At 52.8% G+C, this 17,900-nt stretch overlaps 1 protein-coding gene across 4 annotated transcripts in view; it reads left to right on the top strand.

The window, feature by feature from the left end:
- SYN3 (synapsin III) overlaps positions 1-17,564 on the top strand; it is a 455,954-nt gene extending 438,390 nt beyond the window's left edge. For 2 of the 4 annotated variants that reach the window (XM_008257067.3, XM_017341626.3), the window contains exons 11-14: positions 441-575; positions 1,309-1,396; positions 6,729-7,020; positions 10,240-17,564. In XM_008257067.3, the coding sequence (XP_008255289.2) occupies positions 441-575; positions 1,309-1,396; positions 6,729-7,020; positions 10,240-10,372 (648 nt within the window). In that variant the 3' untranslated portion in view covers positions 10,373-17,564. 4 annotated transcript variants of the gene reach the window in all.
- Positions 17,565-17,900: the final 336 nt, after the last annotated feature.

The raw sequence follows: 17,900 nt of genomic DNA, 5'->3' as shown, positions 1-17,900 counted from the left end.
CCGTTTACCCCCTCTCTTCCCTCTGAACCCTGGGCCACGTCCAGCCCTGTGTCGCTCTTTGGTCTTGATGGAGCCCCCACTTCACCATTTCCGGCTGTGTGGAAAGCCTTGACCTTGGGCCAAAGGAGAAGAGGCCGGCCCCAGCCCTGGGAGGGGGCCCGGATGAGAAAGGAGGGGGCAGACACGGGCTCCCCAAAGAGAAACATTGAAAAGGTCAGCGAAGGCTCCCAGCAGCCCCGCACAGCCCGGCGTCTGTGAACTGAAGCCAGGCCACTCCATGGGGCCCGGTCCCAGCTGGAGGCGCCGGGCTGAGCGGTTTGCATGGAGGACATCGCCATCTAGTGGTCCCTTCCGCCTCCTGCCCTGAGCCCACCCTGAGAGCTGCCCAAGGGCCAGGCTCTCCCAGCCTGGGGTCCTTCAGCCCTGCCTGTCTCCCACAGGTGATGGACAGCTCCATGCCCCTGATCGGAGAGCACGTGGAAGAGGACAGACAGCTGATGGCCGACCTTGTCATCTCCAAAATGAGCCACCTACTGGCACCAGGGGCCACGGTGCCCTCGCCCCTGAGACCTTGGGTGAGATCAAAGATCTGCAGCCTTGGGACGCGCGAGGCTCTCTGGGGATGGGCAGAGAATCCAAGGGGATGCCCCTTGAGGAGACCACCTCCGAGAGCCGGGGCCGGGGTGTGGACAAAGGCTGGGCATGGGGAGAGCTTCCCCCGCCGCCCCCCAGGCAGGAGCAGGGATGAGCGGGGAGGCTTGGCGGCCCTGCCTCCCCCACCACCACCCTGGGAAAACACATCTCATGGGCAGAGATTCCTGACTGCTGCCCCTTCTGGCTCTCCGCCTTCTCGGCTGAGCAGAATGTGTGAGCGTGTGAGAGTGCAGGTACACACGTGCCCTCCGTGTGCCCCCAGGCACCGGTCAGGAGAGGCCACTGTGTCGTCCGTTCTCCATCCGCCAACCCCACGAGCTCCCACGGAGCTCTTCCTGCCATGCTCACTGCCAGGAGAGCATTCTCCAAGGAGTGGTCTCGCACCCCCAGCTGCCTGGGACAGCAAGACTCAACGCGTCCCTCCGCCAGGCCCCAGCTTCCCCCACATGCACTAATAGGTGTCCGATAATGGTTACACTCCAGGGGCTTGCAGGGGTGGGGGGCACAGAGCCACAGGGAAGCCTTCTGACTGGGCATGTTCTGGTGGGGATCACACACCTGTAAATACGCTGGGGCATACACCTAAGACTTGTGCACGCCCCTGTACGTGGCTGTGAGTCATCAGCAGACTTCTCTCCTCTCTGCCCGCTCCAGGCTCCACCGACCAAACCAGCGAAATCCCCAGGGCAGGCCCAGCTGGGCCCTCAGCTGGGACAACCCCAGCCACGGCCGCCTCCACAAGGTATGACCCAGGCCGAGGGACTGAGAGAGGCCATCTCAGAGTGGGGGCTGAATGCATGCAAGGTTTCCAAGAGGCATTCTGGCAAGATCCAGGCTGCCGCTGTATCCACAGAATAGGCCCACGCACTCCACCTGCAGAGCGAGCTTTGTCTCCCATTAAAGTTTGAGTCCCTGCTGCTCCACTTCTGATCCAGCTCCCTGCTAATGGCCAGGAAGAGCAGTGGAATATGGCCCAAGTACCTGGGTCCCTGCCACCCCAGGGGAGACCTGGTAGAAGCTCCCAGCTTCGGCAGCCATCTGGGGAGTGAATCAGTGGATGGGAGATCTCTCTGTCTCCCCCCTCCTCTCTAACTCTGATTTTCAAATCAATCAATCAATCTTTAAAAAAAAAAAAAAAAGGAGAGAAGAAAGGGAAGACAGAGGGCAGGTGTATTAAGTCCCGTTAGGCTCAAGCACTGTGTTAGAGACCTTGTCATCTCTTTTCTCATTTTCATCCTCCCAGCCTCTCTACAGCAAAAGCAGGTGCCTGCCTGTCCTCCGTACAGAGGTGGAAATTGAGGCACAACAAGGACATGACAGGTTTCCAAGTCTGGTCTTTGAGACCTTCTAGAACGTGTTTCTTCCGAGCCACAAGCAGTGCCTGTTTATAGATTGTGGGCCAACCAGCTAGCGTGAGAGAAGAAAGAAAAGCGGAAGATTATATCCAAAGCTGGGTCGAGTGCTATTCTTCCTCAAAAGTAGTCTAGCATTCCTGCGTAAATGCTACCGTTCATTTAGATAACGAAGAACTATTGGCAACAAGATGAGACGAACTCGTGTTGGTAGCTAAGCAGGTGTCTACAGGAAAGTCAGCTACCCGGGCATCCTCGCACACAGGTTTGCAGCAAGTGCCCCTAGCATCGCCCCTGGCCCTCCAAGCCTTGTGGGCTCACGCACTGCTCTCCCGCCAGCCCAGAGCCCCGCAGCCTTTTAAGGATCTGCTAAAACACCCATCAGACAGAGGTCATTACTGTCTTGTCATGGCCTTCCCAGTCACTTTTATTAAAGCGACAGATGTGTTGCTTCTGGAGGGGGCAGGAAGCAGCCGTGGGCCTCCAGCGGCTTCCTCTGGTGCAGGTCTTAGGTGAAATGACCAATCCATCTTGCTTACCCAGGCTGCTTTTCCTGCAAAGGTAGACCATGTGTCAGAACAGCGCAACTGCCCAAGTGCACACAGCTGGGTACAAACGAGCCTGGGTGCCGTTTGACACATCCATGTGAGTTGGGATCCGGCTCCAGGTCTTTGGTTTCCACAGTGATGGGGGGGAGGGGGGAGTCTTGTGCTTGAGACAACACCACTGAAGCAGTTAGCAAGGTGTCTGGCTCAGGGCAGAGTGCTCAGAAGATGCTAGGTCTTGGGACAGCCGATGTACTACGAACAGCTGTTCCATGATTCTCACTATTAATGGTGTCTGCCTTGCTAACAATTCTGACATGCACATCCTTATACCTCTCTCCCTGCCTGGCTGTCATGCTGCAGTTGGGAATAGTCCAGAACTCCCTCTTCAGCACCCTACCAGGCTCCTGGCTGTGCCTCTTCCCTGCCCCCTGCTTTCCCGCTCGGCCCCAGGACTGACTTTTTAAAACTACATTTGAGCAGCGTCTCCTTACAACAGAGAGCTACTGTTTTCTCATTTCCTGCCTGGCCCCGGGTAGAGGCACGCTTGATAAAGACATATTATATTAAGGGACATGAGGCTAAACACACGTTTAGTGAGCTGAAAAACAATCCATTTAAAACCAATTAAGGGCATGAAAGAAAATGCCCAGTGAATTAATATTCAGATTAAAAATAACAAGGCTAACTTCAAAACATCATCCTCATTGAGTTCTCCAAATAACAAGCTCACATTATTAACTTGTTTCGAATCCGTTGTTCATTTCCAACTCAGTGACATTTTCTTTTAATATGCATTAATTTTTTGCACCAGTCCTGGGCTCAGACGAATACTGCCTATATCCTAAAGTGCACATTTGCTTTATGTGCTTGAATAAAAGCAATACTAAATTGTTTGCTTTGCCAAGAAGCTAAAAGCACTAACAAGGGTGACTCTTGGTGAACCCTAGGTGTATGTTAGGGACTCAACAAAGAGGGAATTCAAGAGTACCCAGATTTTTCCAAGATATGATGGGGGACGGGGAGGAGGGCACTTGAGATAAAAGTAGAAAGCAAGTGTTTTCTTGGACTGCAGTGAGTTTAGAAAATATAAAGTTTCCCATATTCACAAATCAGAAACTTTGGCATAAAATGTAGATTTCCAGCTTCTGACAGAGCATACCAAGAAACAGCCTGGGTCCAGCCACACAGCACCTTCTGGGGTTTCAGTTACAGCTGCTCCCCGCACAGAGCCAGGGCCCCTCCATCCGGCACCCGACCCCTCCTTGTTGTCACTTCCATAGCCACAGGGCATCCGCTGATGATTTCTTTATGCTCACCTCTCTTCAGAGAAATGGCCCTTACCTAAAGCCACAGGGCTTGTCTTAGGCTCACCTGCTTATTTATTTTGCATACCTGCCCTACCCTATGGGCGTTTTGAGTTTCAGATCAGTGGATCCTCCAATCTCCTGGGACACATAGGCAGTTACTCAAAGTCACGTGCAATCAGTCACCAAACTGGTGTTGTGATTTAATCTAATTAAGATTTAATCTAATTAAGAGAGAGCTCACGGAGGCGGGGGGGGGGGGGGGGGGGCAGGCACACACCATGTCTCGGTGAGGTAGACATGACTCATCCTCGATCACACAGCTGGCTAAAGGCAAGGCTTGAGCCGGGACCTGGGGCTCCTGGGGTCATCAGACGCACAGGTCCTGCCCTCCACAAATGCGCCCAGCAGACAGGACATCTGATATCCAGTCCTCAGTCGGCTGGAGGAAGCCATCTTTTCTCAACTCACACAAAGACCCCAGGAGGACTGGGTGGGGAGAGCAGGTGGGGAGGGCAGATTTGACTCTTGGCTCTCGCCTGTCTTAGAAGTGGCCCCTTGAGCAAGCCACAGTCTATCGGGGGCTCAGCTTCTTTACGCATATGAGGACGGTAACAATGCCTCGTGCACAAGGCTGCTGCAAGGGTGCCCGGAGCCCAGAAGCTTCCACCTGCAAGCCAAGGGCGTCACGAGCTTGGTGATGCTGGAGCCCCCCCCAGCTGGAGCCCCTCCCCAGGAATGACTGAGCGGGATTCCAAGGCCCCAGGCAAGCAAAGCGCACAGCCCTGACCCTGCAGCCCCGGGTGAGGCAGATAGGCTGCCTGGCGCTGTGCTCGCCCCAGGCTGTGCACCTGCCCCTGCAGAGTCCAAAGGCACCATGATGAGGTCCTGCTCTGCCCTTTTGAGAGCATTTCAGACAGCTTTGGAAGCTGGGAGCTAAAAGGAGCTGGAGCCCGCACCTCTGTAACTAGCATGGCCAGTGGGTCTCTACTGAACATCTCGTATGCAGTGGCAGGGAGAAGGCAGCACCCCCTGGGAGCTCCCCACGGTTCCCTCCTGGAGAGGAATTCTTACTAAGGCTCAGCTTCCCGCACCTTCCCTAGAGCGTGTCTGGGTGAAGGGAGAGGCTGCTTTTGAAAGCTCTTAGACACGTTCAGTGAACAGCCCACACAGTAAGGGATGGCGCCTCTCTGCTTCCAGCCTAATACATCTTCAGGGTCAGTGAGCAAAGAGAGGAAAGTTTATATCCCTCAGAGTCGCACCACTGTCGTAAGCATTACTGAGAGCCCCGCCGCTATGTTTAACGACAGCATCACCTGGGCACCTGTTAGAAACACAGAAGCACAAACCCCGCCCGCCCGTGGTAATTAACAAACCACCACCAGCTGGGCAGCTTCAACCACAGAAATCCATTTTCTTGCAGTTCTGGGGGTTGGGAGGCCCAAGATCAAGGTCCCCAGGGTTGGCCGCTCGAACCGCTTCTCTCCAGTCTTCTTGCCGTGTCCCCACAGGGCCTCTCCTCTGTGCACAGCACACGCATACTCACTCCTGACGTCTCTTGCTGTTCCTACAAGGGAACCACCCCTATCAGATTAGCACCCCCTCGTTTGTTTAACCTTTGTCACAGTGTTAATCCACATTTTTGTTACTGTAGCTAAGATACCCGAGAGGCACTTCTTGGGAAGGAAAAGCTTTATTTCCATTTATAGCTTTGGAGGTTACGGTTCAGGATCGGGTGACCCGATAGGCCTGCATCTGATGATGGAAGCTGGTCATGGCAGGTGTGGAGGGCCAGTTGCATGGTGAACCAGAAAGGAGAGGGAGCAGCCGGACAGACCTTGAACTTGAATAATCAACCCTCTTGGAAGGTCCAGCCTCCAAGGCAAGCCCTCAGGTGACCTGAAGACCTCCTTCAGACCCACTTCTCAGATGCTACAATTAGATCAAGGCTCCACCTTAATCCATCAACCCTCAACATTAAGACTTCAGAGTTTGAACATCTTGCATGAGTCCTGCTGTGCTAATCACAGCTTCCTATGGATCCTGGCTCCAAATACAAGTGCATTGAGGGGTATGAATGGGGAGGGGACACGGTTCAATCCCTGACACCATCCCAGATGGACTGTATGAGAATCTTAGCTGAGACGTGTGGTTTCAGCATGTAACCTTCTGGTCTTTCATATAGCTCTAAACATACGTGCCAAAATGGAATAAAACCTTACAGGCAGTTTTATAATAGCCTATTTTTTAAAGATTTAGTTATTTATTTGAAAGGCAGAGTTAGAGAGCAAGAGAGAGAGAGAGAGAGAGAGAGAATCTTCCATCAGCTGGCTCACTTCTCCAAATGGCCAGACAGCCAGAGCTGTGCCAGGCAAAAGCCAGGAGCCAGGAGTTTCTTCCAGGTCTCAACGTGGGTACAGGGGCCCTGGCACTTGGGCCAGCCTCTGCTGCTTTCCCAGGTGTATTAGCAGAGAGCTGGATCAGAAGTGGAGCAGCCGGGACACTCTTGGGCACCCATATGGGATGCCGGCATCACGGGCAGTGGCTTAACCCGCTCCACCACAACGCTGGCCCCGAGCCTATTTTTCTAACTTCCTAGTATCCCTTTAGCATGTATTATCAACAGCATCCTCAGTCACTTCCTGTCAGTCTGCTGTATGGTCTGAGATGATCACAGTGAATTTCCTTCTGCGAATGTATCTAAATGTTTCTGGTCACCTCCTCTGTGCTTAGGCAGCTCTGTTGTTTTCTGGTTTTCCCTGTCATAAAAAAACACCATAATGAACATCCTTGAAGCCTCTTTATTTGTGCGCAGCCATGTGAATGCTGAGAGAATTTGAACTTGACCTGACCGTTTGTTTGACCTGTAGGGGGCCCTCGTCAAGCTCAGTCTCCTCAGCTCCCGAGGTCTGGAAGCCCCTCCCAACAGAGGCTCTCCCCACAAGGCCAGCAGCCCCTGAGCCCCCAGGCCGGCTCTCCACAGCAGCAGAGGTCACCAGGGTCTCCACAGCTGTCCCGGGCGTCCAGTGGCGGCTCTCCGAACCAGGCCGCCAAGCCGGGCGCCACCCTCGCCTCTGTGCCCCGGCCACCCGTGCAAGGTCGCAGCGCCTCCCAGCAGGGCGAAGAGACCAAGAAGTCAGCGCCACCCCATCCTCATCTCAAGTAAGTGCCTGGGCAGTTGCGCGGGGTGGGGGTTGGGTGGTTGGGATGGGAGCAGAGCTGGGCTGAGCCAAGGTCAGGGACTTGGAAACAGAAGAAGACCCAATGACATTTTTAAAAATCTGAAATCAGGCCGTCGCCGCAGCTCACTAGACTAATCCTCCACCTGTGGCGCCGGTACCCCGGGTTCTAGTCCCGGTTGGGGAGCCAGATTCTGTCCCGGTTGCTGCTCTTCCAGCCCAGCTCTCTGCTGTGGCCCGGGAGTGCAGTGGAGGATGGCCCAAGTGCTTGGGAAACCCGGAAGAAGCTCCTGGCTCCTGGCTTCAGATCTGCGCAGCGCCGGCCATAGCAGCCATTTGGGGGGTGAACCAACAGAAGGAAGACCTCTCTCTCTCTCTCTCTCTAACTCTGCCTGTCAAAAAAAAAAATCTGAAATTCAAATGTAACTGGTATCCTATATTTCTGTTTGCCAAGCCTGGCAACCTTTCTCTCCTGGGATCACTCATGTGGCTGCAGTCATCTGGCAGCTCCACTGGGCCTAATGGTCCAAGGGGACCTCGTGCACACAGCTGGTGTTTGGAGCCGGCTGTCAGCTGGGCCTACTTCCCCCACGGCCTCTCCTCCCTGTGGGCAGGCAGAGCATCCTCACCTGTTGGAATTGCTTTCCAAAAGGGCAAAAGCAGATGCTTCAAGGCCACCTGATGTCCAACTGGGAAGCTGCCTTTAGTCAACGCAAGTCACACGCCAGGCCCAGACTCAAGAGAAGTAGAAACAGATGCTGGATGGGAGGCGCTTCAAGATCACATTGCCAAAGGGTGGACAATGGGGACAGGAGGAGTTGTTCCCTTCGTTCTTGTGAATGCACCACACTCACACACACTCACACACACGAGCGCGCACACACACACACACAGACGCACACACACACACACTCACATCCTGTTTCCCCTCTGGTCTGTCCCGGTGTGAGTTCAGAAAGAAGGATCCCAGATATGTTTTCTCTGGAAAGCGTCTCCCTTCCTTCAACCCCAGATACTAGTATCTGCAATCGTAGTTTCACACCGAATGCCTGTCGCCTCCTTGTAGGGGCCAAATATTCACCTCCGTTTCTTTGAAGTTCTCACAAGCGTAGGCGTTGACAGCGTCGTTATCCCCAGTGCACAGATGAACAGAGACCACACGACCTGCTAGCACTTCCACCGGTGGTAAGTGGAAGCAGGGACGCTGAACCAGGACACCCAGTGCAGGCATCAGGCTAAGATTTTGCATGCACAGTTTTTAGAGCAGATGGTATCTTCACATGGTCCAAGGATCTAAAGGACAGCAACGATATCAAAGAGGCATTGAAAGCCTCACTCCTTCTGCATTCCTGTCCAATGCCTTCCTCCTCCAGTGCCTAGAAAGGACCACGCTTATTGATCCTTGTACGTCCTTCCAGGATTCCCTTTTGCAAATAAAAAATGCATGCATGTTCTGACCCACTCTCCCATTTTCTCACACAAATAGCAAATTCACCATTCATATCATGTGATTCCTTGCTCTGTGTGTTTACCAATAAGTTTTGGAGCTCTTCCACACCACTCACCGAAACTTTGTCCTTTTCACAGCTGCATAGTATTCCACTATGTAGCTGTATGATAATTTATCCAACAAATCCACCATAACAGAAACAGCTGATCTTACAAACACTCCTGCAATTAGTAACCTTGAATGCATCTTTTTTTATAATTGCAGGATACACTGTAGATAAAATACATGAAATGGTATTTTGGATCCAAAGATAGATGTATTTTTAGTTTGATACCTATTAGCAAGTAACCTTCCAGGCCACGAGGCAGAGTGGTGGATAGGACAGACTCTACGGTCAGTTTACCTGGTGTTCAAATCTCAGCTCTACCACTTCAAGGCTTCATGACCTCAGGGAAGTTGCTTAACCTTTCTGCACTTCCATCTTCTCCCAGGCACAATGATAATGACCCCACAGGATGTATGCACAGTTAGGGCTTGGCATGCCCCTGGCACCGTGCTGGCATATCTGTGTACAGCCTGTCCCCACGTGGAAAGATCAGCCCAGCCAACCACGGGACAGACGGGGCTTTGTCTGAGCCAATTTTGGACACTGCCACATTGCTACAAATACCTCAGTCTCCTGACTTACTTTTATATAAATGTATTTGAAAGGCAGAGTTAGAAAGAGAATATTCCATCCACTGGTTCACTCCCCATTGCAGCAGATGGCTACAATGGCCGGGACTGGGCCAGTCCGAAGCCAGGAGCTTCTTCCAGGTCTCTCATGTGGATGCAGGGGCCCAAGCACTTGGACCATCCTCTGCAGCTTTCCAGGCCATAAGCAGAGAGCTGCATTGGAAGTGGAGCAGCCGGGATTTGAACCAGTGCTCATATGGGATGCCGGCACTGCAGTCGGCAGCTTACCCGGCTGTACCACAGTGCCAGTCCCCTGGCTTAGTCCTTTAAAGTACTTGGTTCAACTCAAGTCAGCAGCTATGAACTAAATCTCTACTCCATGTCGCATCCCAGACAAGGCTCTGTGAGGGGTAGTAATAAGTAGGAAGTGACATAGTCCCTGCTTTCTAATGTGACGAGCAGACCATACGCAGGACTCTTATGCTGTGACAAACTCATACCCTCTCTTCCTGTCACCTCCACCAGTCTGTGAGCTTCTTGAGGGCAGGGCCTGAACCGTCTTGCTCCAGCCCTCCCCACCCGGCCTGTGGCCTGGCACCGAGAACGAATTCAGCAAGTAGCTGCCGCAGCCTGGCCCTTGGGCCACCCCTCGGTTCCAATGGCTGGCACAATGAGAACCCCAAAATGCAGGGTGGGGCTGGGGTACCAGGGGGCCATCAGGGCTTCGAGGAGGAGGAGGTGGAAGTTGAGGCCCAGCTAGACCAACCCTGGCTGCTTTGCAAATGGGATAGAGGTGCGGTAGTAGAATCGCTCACCCGAGACCACTGATGTCGAATGGCAGAGGAAGGTCTGCACAGGCCGGGCGCCTTCTTTTTCTGCCGAGGGCCATGTGGGTACCTAGCACATCATTCGTGGGCCACAGCAAGTGATCGAGTTAAAAATGAGCGTGCTGTAGATGTCCTGGATTGTGGGTCCTGCCCACCCCACGCAGTGTGAAGGATGCGGCTCGACGCCTGGCTTCTGCTTCTTTGGGCTCCTTGGCCTTGTCTTCCCCAAACCCTTGCCTTTGTGTTTCAGCAAATCTCAGTCCCTGACCAACAGCCTCAGCTCCTCCGACGCCTCCCAGCGCGGGCCCCCCAGTGAAGACGAGGCCAAGGCCGAGACCATCCGCAACCTGAGGAAGTCCTTCGCCAGCCTGTTCTCTGATTAACCTGTCCAGGTGTGGGGGTTGGGGGTCGTGGGAGGGGGCGCACCTGACCTCTCCTGCCTCGTCTTCCTCCTCAGCCTGGGCTCCTGCTGGGAACAGAATGGAGGGCTGAGAACACACTTTCTAAATGCCTTTGACCCAGGAACTGATAATCTACATGTTCCCGTTTCCCTTGACCTTGACCTTCCAGTGGCGTCTGACTTGAGTAGCGACTGGGCAGGACAGACCTCCGTCACAGCCATCACAAGGCTCTGCCCACCCTCATGCTTGCTCCCCTGCCTCCAATCACCAAGCGAGCTGCCGGCGTGTGAGGCTGGTTCCACGTTTCATGTTAGCATTTTGCTTGCAGTGGGTGCAGACCCAGCAGAGGCCTTGTCCCTACCTCCAGCGAATGCAGGCACTGTCATCGGACCTCAGCCACCTAGGAGGCGAGAATCTTTTCACAGTGTTTTAAACACAGAGAAAAAGAGAAAGGCCCAGCCAGAGACACCTGCCCTCACTTCCTCCATTCCTGCTGGAGACGTCCCCTTGGAGCAGGCAGGAGAAGTCCCCATCACACCCAGCCCCCAGCAGGGTCTTGGGACAATAGGAGCCAGACCCTGTGCGGCAAGTGGGCCCCTCTCAGTCCCCAGTGGGGTCTCGGGACAACAGGAGCCAGACCCCGTGCGGCAAGTGGGCCCCTCTCAGAACACAACTGAAATGGAGGGGTCCCTCATTATGCCGCTCACGCCCACCGCATGGACAGAGCAGGCCATGGGTTCCAGACGAACTTGCCAAGGAAAGGGTTAGACTGGGGCTCCTGTGCCCACCCTGCGTGACATCACCACTGGGTCCCTCTGCCTCTCCCCTCGGCAAGCATGTATCAGGATCCCGACTGAGTCAGGTTTCGTAATAGCCCGGGTCAGAAAGCGCCAGGCAAACAATGCAGTCAGCAAGGCACCGGCAGCTTCTTCTGTTTCAAAACAGCCCCACGGTCAAGTCTGTTTGGACACACAGCTTCTGTTTCTTTCAGGAGATGGGTAGGACACGATTCCAGGCATCGGTTTTCATGGTTCCTGCCCGGAAGAAATCAGCTTTCACTTTATTTCCCACAAAATGTATTTGACGAAACAAGTTACCTGGAGAACTGGAAACCGTGAGCACTGACCCCTTCCCAGAGCTCCTCCCCCCCACAGCAGACAGCTGCCCATGCTCAGTGGGCCCCAGCACCTGGTGCTGGACACGTCGCAGGTGCCGGCGGCAGCCTCCGGGCCCACACACAGCCCAGCCATGTTGGTCAGCCCGTGTCTGCCGCTTGAATGTGTCTCCTCACGGTTCACAGGGAAGGCAGAGAGGGAGCCTGGAGCGGCTTCCAACCACGCCCAGGTGGTGTGGGTTGCTGAAAATCAGCTAGACCTGTCATTCCCAGGAGCATAAGAACAGCCCCCACCCGTCTGGTCTTCCAAACCCAGACTGGAGCCAGGAGGACAAGGCCAGAGACCCGGAACCCTTGACTTCAGGAGAACCACCTGCAAGCTGGCTCCCGACAAGCCATTGGCTAGAGACTGGCTCAGGACTCCAAGTGGTAGCTCAGTGCCTGGCTGTCAGAGACGCCCTTGGCCTCAGGCTCTTCCTTGTCTCCCCTGGCCCTCTGCTGTCATGCTCAGGCAGTAGGAGGAGTGAGAGAGCCCAGGTTCCTCCCACCGTCCATGTCCTCCTCTTACCCAGGATGCCCGGTGTTGGACTGAATAACAAGTAGCCACCATGGCACAGGAAGGATTAGATGGGTGCAGCTGCCAGGGACCGAGAGCCAGAATTTGGCATCCTGAGCATGGTGGGCTCCACACTGGTTAGCATGTAACTAGCACCTGCAGCAAGTAACATGGGTGGGGTGAGGTGAGGGCTGAACCAGTGAGGGCCTGGTACTCTGACCAGCACCCCAAAACCCACCACCCTCATTCTGTCACTGTGCCCAGGTGCATCCAGGGTCAAGGGGTGCACCCCCACGGGCACACCTGCAGATCGTTCTGCCCAGTAACACCTCCCCCACTGCTCTACCTATGCACTGCAACAGGAGCCGCCGTGTGCTTCCCAGAAATGGCTGAGATGGCCCAGCGGGCAGCGAGACACCTGGAGCTGCTGCTCTGTGGGCGTCACACTCAACACATTCTTCTGTGCCCCCAGGGTGGGCAAAGGTAGGGGCCTTGGGGTCCAAACGTTTAATCTTGCTTTGGGGAGGAGGTCAGCTGAGGGTAAGGAGTGGATGGGACTATTTGTAATTCCAAGGAATGGGGTTTCTTTCTCCTTGTCCCACTGACGTAACTGTTCCACCACACCCCTGGCAACTCGAGAAGAAAGCCGGGTGGGGCAGAAGGAAACGAAACAGCAAGATGAAATGCACTGTGGAACACAAGTATGTTTTACAGCTGTCCTGCAAAATTACACAGAAGAGAGCGCAAAGATGGGTTAATGTAAGGTCTCGTGATGGGTCTTCCAGGCACGGGTCCTGGGAGTCCCAACACACACACACACACACACACACACACACACACACACACCAGGCCTGGCTAATCACTGAGGACAGATGTGTGTCACAGTACTCTGTCTAGGGGGTCTCTGAACACCTGCTTCCCCACCTGGCCTTGAGAAGTCTAGGGGTCTGGAGCATAGTCACATATTGAGGAAACCAGAGTACTGGCCCCGTGAGCCTGCAGGTGTCCAGCGCCTCCCTTCTGCCCTGACAATGGCAGCTGAGGTGGCCCCAGTGGAAGGACCAAGGAGTCTATTAGAAGATCAAGCACGGAGCTGCAGGAGTCCAAGTTTGGTTTCTTCCACTTTAAAAACTAGACCTGGCTTCCGATATTCAGGGGCAGGGCTGTCAAAACAGTGCTGCGCTGCAGTCTGCATGAATGGATGAGCGGTGACTCTGGGCCGGGATGTGACCCCACAAGGCCTCCATGGTTTAGGGGATTCGGGACACAGGAGGCACCTGTGCACCCAGCGCTCTGACAACAAGTTCACCTGATTCTCAGTCCTAAAGCACAGCTCACACACACACAGCTCAGTGACGCAGCCTGGAGGAGGTCTCTGAGTGGGCTGTGGCCAAGTGCAGAGCTGTTGACAAAGGAGGACGAAGCTTCCTTTCAGACCGAGGGAGTCAGATGTTCTGGGCATAGGGTGCAGACGCCACGGCTCTGTCACCCTCCCCGCATGTCCTGGGGGCATGCCGGTTAGAAAAGCCCTGGGCTGAGCCGGGTGGAAGTGAGAAGCAATACTGATACGGATACACTGGAGCCCCAACACAGCTGGGGTCCCTCTCCTTTGGTGAGCAAAGCTGGTGGCTCCATGATCAGTGGCCACATAAACGAAATTTTCCCACTTTCCCTTATTCTGTCCCTCGTCCCGAGAAACATCTCGGCATTGAGACAATACCTCCCAGATATTCCACCTACAGCAGCACAGTCCAAGTGCAAGCCGGGTCAGCCACCCTGACTTCTGTAACTATGCACAGCTAAATCCAGTGTAACTAGTTTACAACTGACACGTGGAAGTCATTTCCCCTTTGATCTATGTCTGCATATGGAAGCCAAAAATGTCTGAGCCTCCCAGAGACCAGAGATCTGCAAAATGGACTGTTTTTTTTTTTTTTTTTTTTTTTTTTTCACATACGCTAGCACCTGTTCCTTCCAAAAATGTAACCTTTAAGAACTGTGACATTTTGAAATGGGAAAGGGCAGAAAGGGGCGAGGGGAGTCATGGATTCTGAAAGGTTATGTTGGTTGTTTTGTGCTTTGTTTCACAACTCTGACCCTGAGAAAGCTCACATTTGCCCTCCATGCTGGCTTGGGGAAGCTGGAACACAACAAAAGCCCTTTGGTTCGGGTACGAAGAACAGGGATTTAAAACACCTCCACCAGCCAGGAAAAAAAACGTCCTTCAGCTTTGCCACCTACCAGCATAAAGATGGTACTGCATGTTGGTTCAATTAATATTCTGCGGCACCACACGTTGGTGAAATGCGGTACCCCGTGGTACTCTGCTTTGGTCAGGTGTGATACTCCCATCAGCCTTCCAGGGACACAGCACTGTGTCCCTGCTGAGCCACCAAGGCCCTGTGTTCTGCGCGTTGTGACATCCCCTGCTCACATTCAGTCCCTGCAGGGCAGGCAGACGCCTCTACCTTTCCAGGACTTCAGGGGTTGATGGGTCTTCACCCACATGGGAGCACATACAACCGCAAACCCCACAAACCTGAACATCAACCGCTTCTAGAACTTCTCTTCCAAACTGCCCGAGAGTCGGGGGGTAAGCAGGCTGGGGGAAGGATCTTGTGCACGCATGGGGGGAGCAGAGCACAGAGCCCATGGCCTGGCCCACGGTGGGTGTTTGCAGACAGTCCAGGTCGGCCCTCTTAGTAGGGATCAGATGTTAAGCAGGGTGTTAAGACTGAAGCAAAGCATCAGTGTAAAGAAGTCACTTGTCCCAGAACAGAGTCAAATCAACAAGATGCGTAGCCGCTTTCCCCCACCCCTCAAAGAGACCACCCGTGAGTCTGAAAGGGAGGGGTAAGCAGAGAGGGCACGTGAGCCCACCCACATGCAGGCACACTGCGAGCCCAGGACTGAGCCCAGGACGGGTACACAGTTGGTCAGGACAATTTCAGAGCTTGTAGAAACAAAGTACCTTTACAAAAAGTACAAAGTCGAAAGTCTTCAAAAGTTTATGGAAATGCGTATTTGAAAAAAAAAAAAAAACCTAGGCATGGACTTAAAAAACACTCATGAGCCAAAAATGCACATCTTTTTGAATGAACTGTTTTCCCACCCTTTCTGAAGTCCCGTAACAGCCACCCCGAGCGGACCCCCGCACATGACAGCACACCCTTCAGCGGTGTCCTTTAGGACCTTGTCCCCACCCCTCCCCCAGCACTGGAGACCAGAGGAATCTCTCTGGTGGCTTGTTTTGTGCATTTAGAACTGGTGACGGGATGCGGGTTAAGCTGGCGAAGTCAGCCTTGCCAGTGGTAACCCATCCTGGAGAGGCAGCTCACTGCCCGAGAGCACTTTCACACACGTCTCCTGCTTTTCTTCATCCTAGAGCTGGCTGGTTCCTAGCCACACGGACAAGTTGTCAAGGGCTGTCCCAGACTCCCAAGTGGGCACTAAATGACGGGTTTCAGGGTCACGTTTAGACTCTAATAGAAGGCAGCACCTTAGCTTCTGCGGGAGACAAATTGGCAGGCTGGGCAGCAAGTCAGTCCAACACAGCACGTAAAGGACACAGTCGCAACTGTCAGATCAAGAGAACATGAAAACGGCTGGGAAATACTGCGTTGGATTAGGGAGGCATTCCTTTAAGGGAAACCAATCCAAAGCTACGCAAGTGCATGTAGACAGGAATGCTTCGAGCCCTTAAAGCCTCAGCATCTTTGCTTTCATGCTGATTGGTCCTAATTTTCTTTCTGCGCTCTCTCATGTAAGCGTCTGCTCGCCCTGGTCTTTCACTGAATCTAAGGCCAGCGAGCATTCCCTTGCCACCCGGTGAACATTTTACTTCTTTTTGCTGTGGAATAGCAGAAACGTAAGAACTACAAGCCACTGGGGAATCCCAGGAGAGACTTAGTTAAAATTAAGTTTTTATTTATTTGTGGATAATCTTAGCTGCTCCACCTCTCCCAATGGCAACTGGAGACAATCCCAGGGGGGCCTCCCCACTGCTCATGGCCCAGCAGGAAACAGAGGCCTGCCCTGCTCCTTTGCAGGCTCCGTAATCAGCCAGCTACTACCTAGGGTAAGAGAAAGGCAAGGCCTGGTGCTGGGCCATGTGTAGGGGTGAAGGGAGGAACATCCAGCTGTCTCAGAGCAGGGAGAATCAGACGTACGAAGCTGAGTGGTGGCCTCAGGAATTGCAAAGAGCCAAGCAGGAGTCAGAGAGGTGGGAATTCCGCACGAATTTCACGCTGCGGTCTACAAAACCTCAAGTTGGAAAGAAAGGATACCTCCCATGATTTGCCTGCCAGCCACGTCAAATCTTTCATTACTATCTTCATTTATGAAGCTGTATTTCACTTATAAGTCGGGGTGAGGGACAAGCGCCTGTTAATAAAAATATAGGGGAAAATAAGGGGCCACAGAAAGTCATTAAGGCCCCAAACCCATGCTGTCTGCAGATGTGTGTCTTAGTGAAAAGCTTGCCATGACTCCACTGTCTTAGCCTCCACTGTGATGCGTCAAGACAATGTTACGCAGTGAACAGGCTATGGCTAAGCCACAATGTTCTCATTACACACCAGCAATACATAAAGTTCCAGCCTCAACAGAACACAAGAATGTAAGACTTTACAAGCTTCTAATTATTCAAGAGGGAAAGCTCTGAGGGTGATTATAAAGGTTTATTATAAAGGTGTGCAAATTTAGGCTTAAGTCACACCACCAAAATCCTAAGCTAAGAGAATTCTAACACCTGCCAGGAAGTCTGAGGCGAGGCTGAAAAGCAGCACGTGTATCCACGGGACACCAGCACCATCATGGACCTCCTCAGGCCCATTCAAAACTGACTGCTTTCTGAACTCACCGTTGCATAGTATTTGGTGCTTTTGGTCATGTCCGCCCATGCTCCACCCCCTACACACTGCACAGTGCAACCCAACACTGCAAGGCCACAGAGAACATATGACAACTAGGATCTGTTTGGACCCATCAAAGCTTCAGGGCAACCCCATTAGCCAGTCCCAATCAAAGCCATATGGCAATCTGTGCGCACTTGTTTTTAAAAGGCTGGCCTATAGTTTCGACATTATAATACCATGGAAAAATGTCAAAAGCCCCAATCCTCTACCTACACATTAAAGCTACTAAAAGTGATATTGGCCTCTGGAAAATCACGTTGTTGACTAAACTTTCTTCACTGTGATGGAAAAGACTCAGCATACATGTGTAGCAAAACAAAACAAACACCTGTATATAGAACTTGAAATATTCTTGCAGTACATACATTCCAAGCCATTTCCTTATATGCAAAACAATTTTTTAAAAAGCAGGACGACACTGGCAATATTCCTAAATATTTTCTGCAGATGCTGATCATTTTATTCCTCTGTTGTGATTCAGGTTTTAATTTCTGTCACTCTAGCATGTTTCCACAGTTGTTTGTATGACAAGTCATTTGTGTTTGGCCTCTTCCTTGTCATAGAAAAATAAATCAATCTTGAATTTTGTGTTGTCTTTTTTAAGGATAAATTTTTTTTTAAAGATTCATTTATTTTATTTGAAAGGCAGAATTACAGCGAGGCAGAAGCAGGGAGAGAGAGAAAGGTCTTCTATCTGCTGGTTCACTCCCCAAATGGCTTTGAGCTGGAGCTGGGTCGTTCCAAAGCCAGGAGCATCTTTTGGGTCTCCTACACAGGTACAGGGGCCCAAGAACTTGGGCCATCTTCTACTGCTTTCCCAGGCCAGAGCAGAGAGCTGGATTGGAAGTGGGGTAGCTGGGACTCCAACCAGAGACCATATGGGATGCCGGCACTGCAGACGGTGGCTTTATCCGCTATACCGTA

The sequence above is a fragment of the Oryctolagus cuniculus genome, chromosome 11 (genome assembly GCF_964237555.1).
Source record: "Oryctolagus cuniculus chromosome 11, mOryCun1.1, whole genome shotgun sequence".
NCBI lineage: Eukaryota > Metazoa > Chordata > Mammalia > Lagomorpha > Leporidae > Oryctolagus > Oryctolagus cuniculus.
Note: the sequence above shows the minus strand (reverse complement) of the source record. Positions and strands in the feature narration are given on the sequence as shown.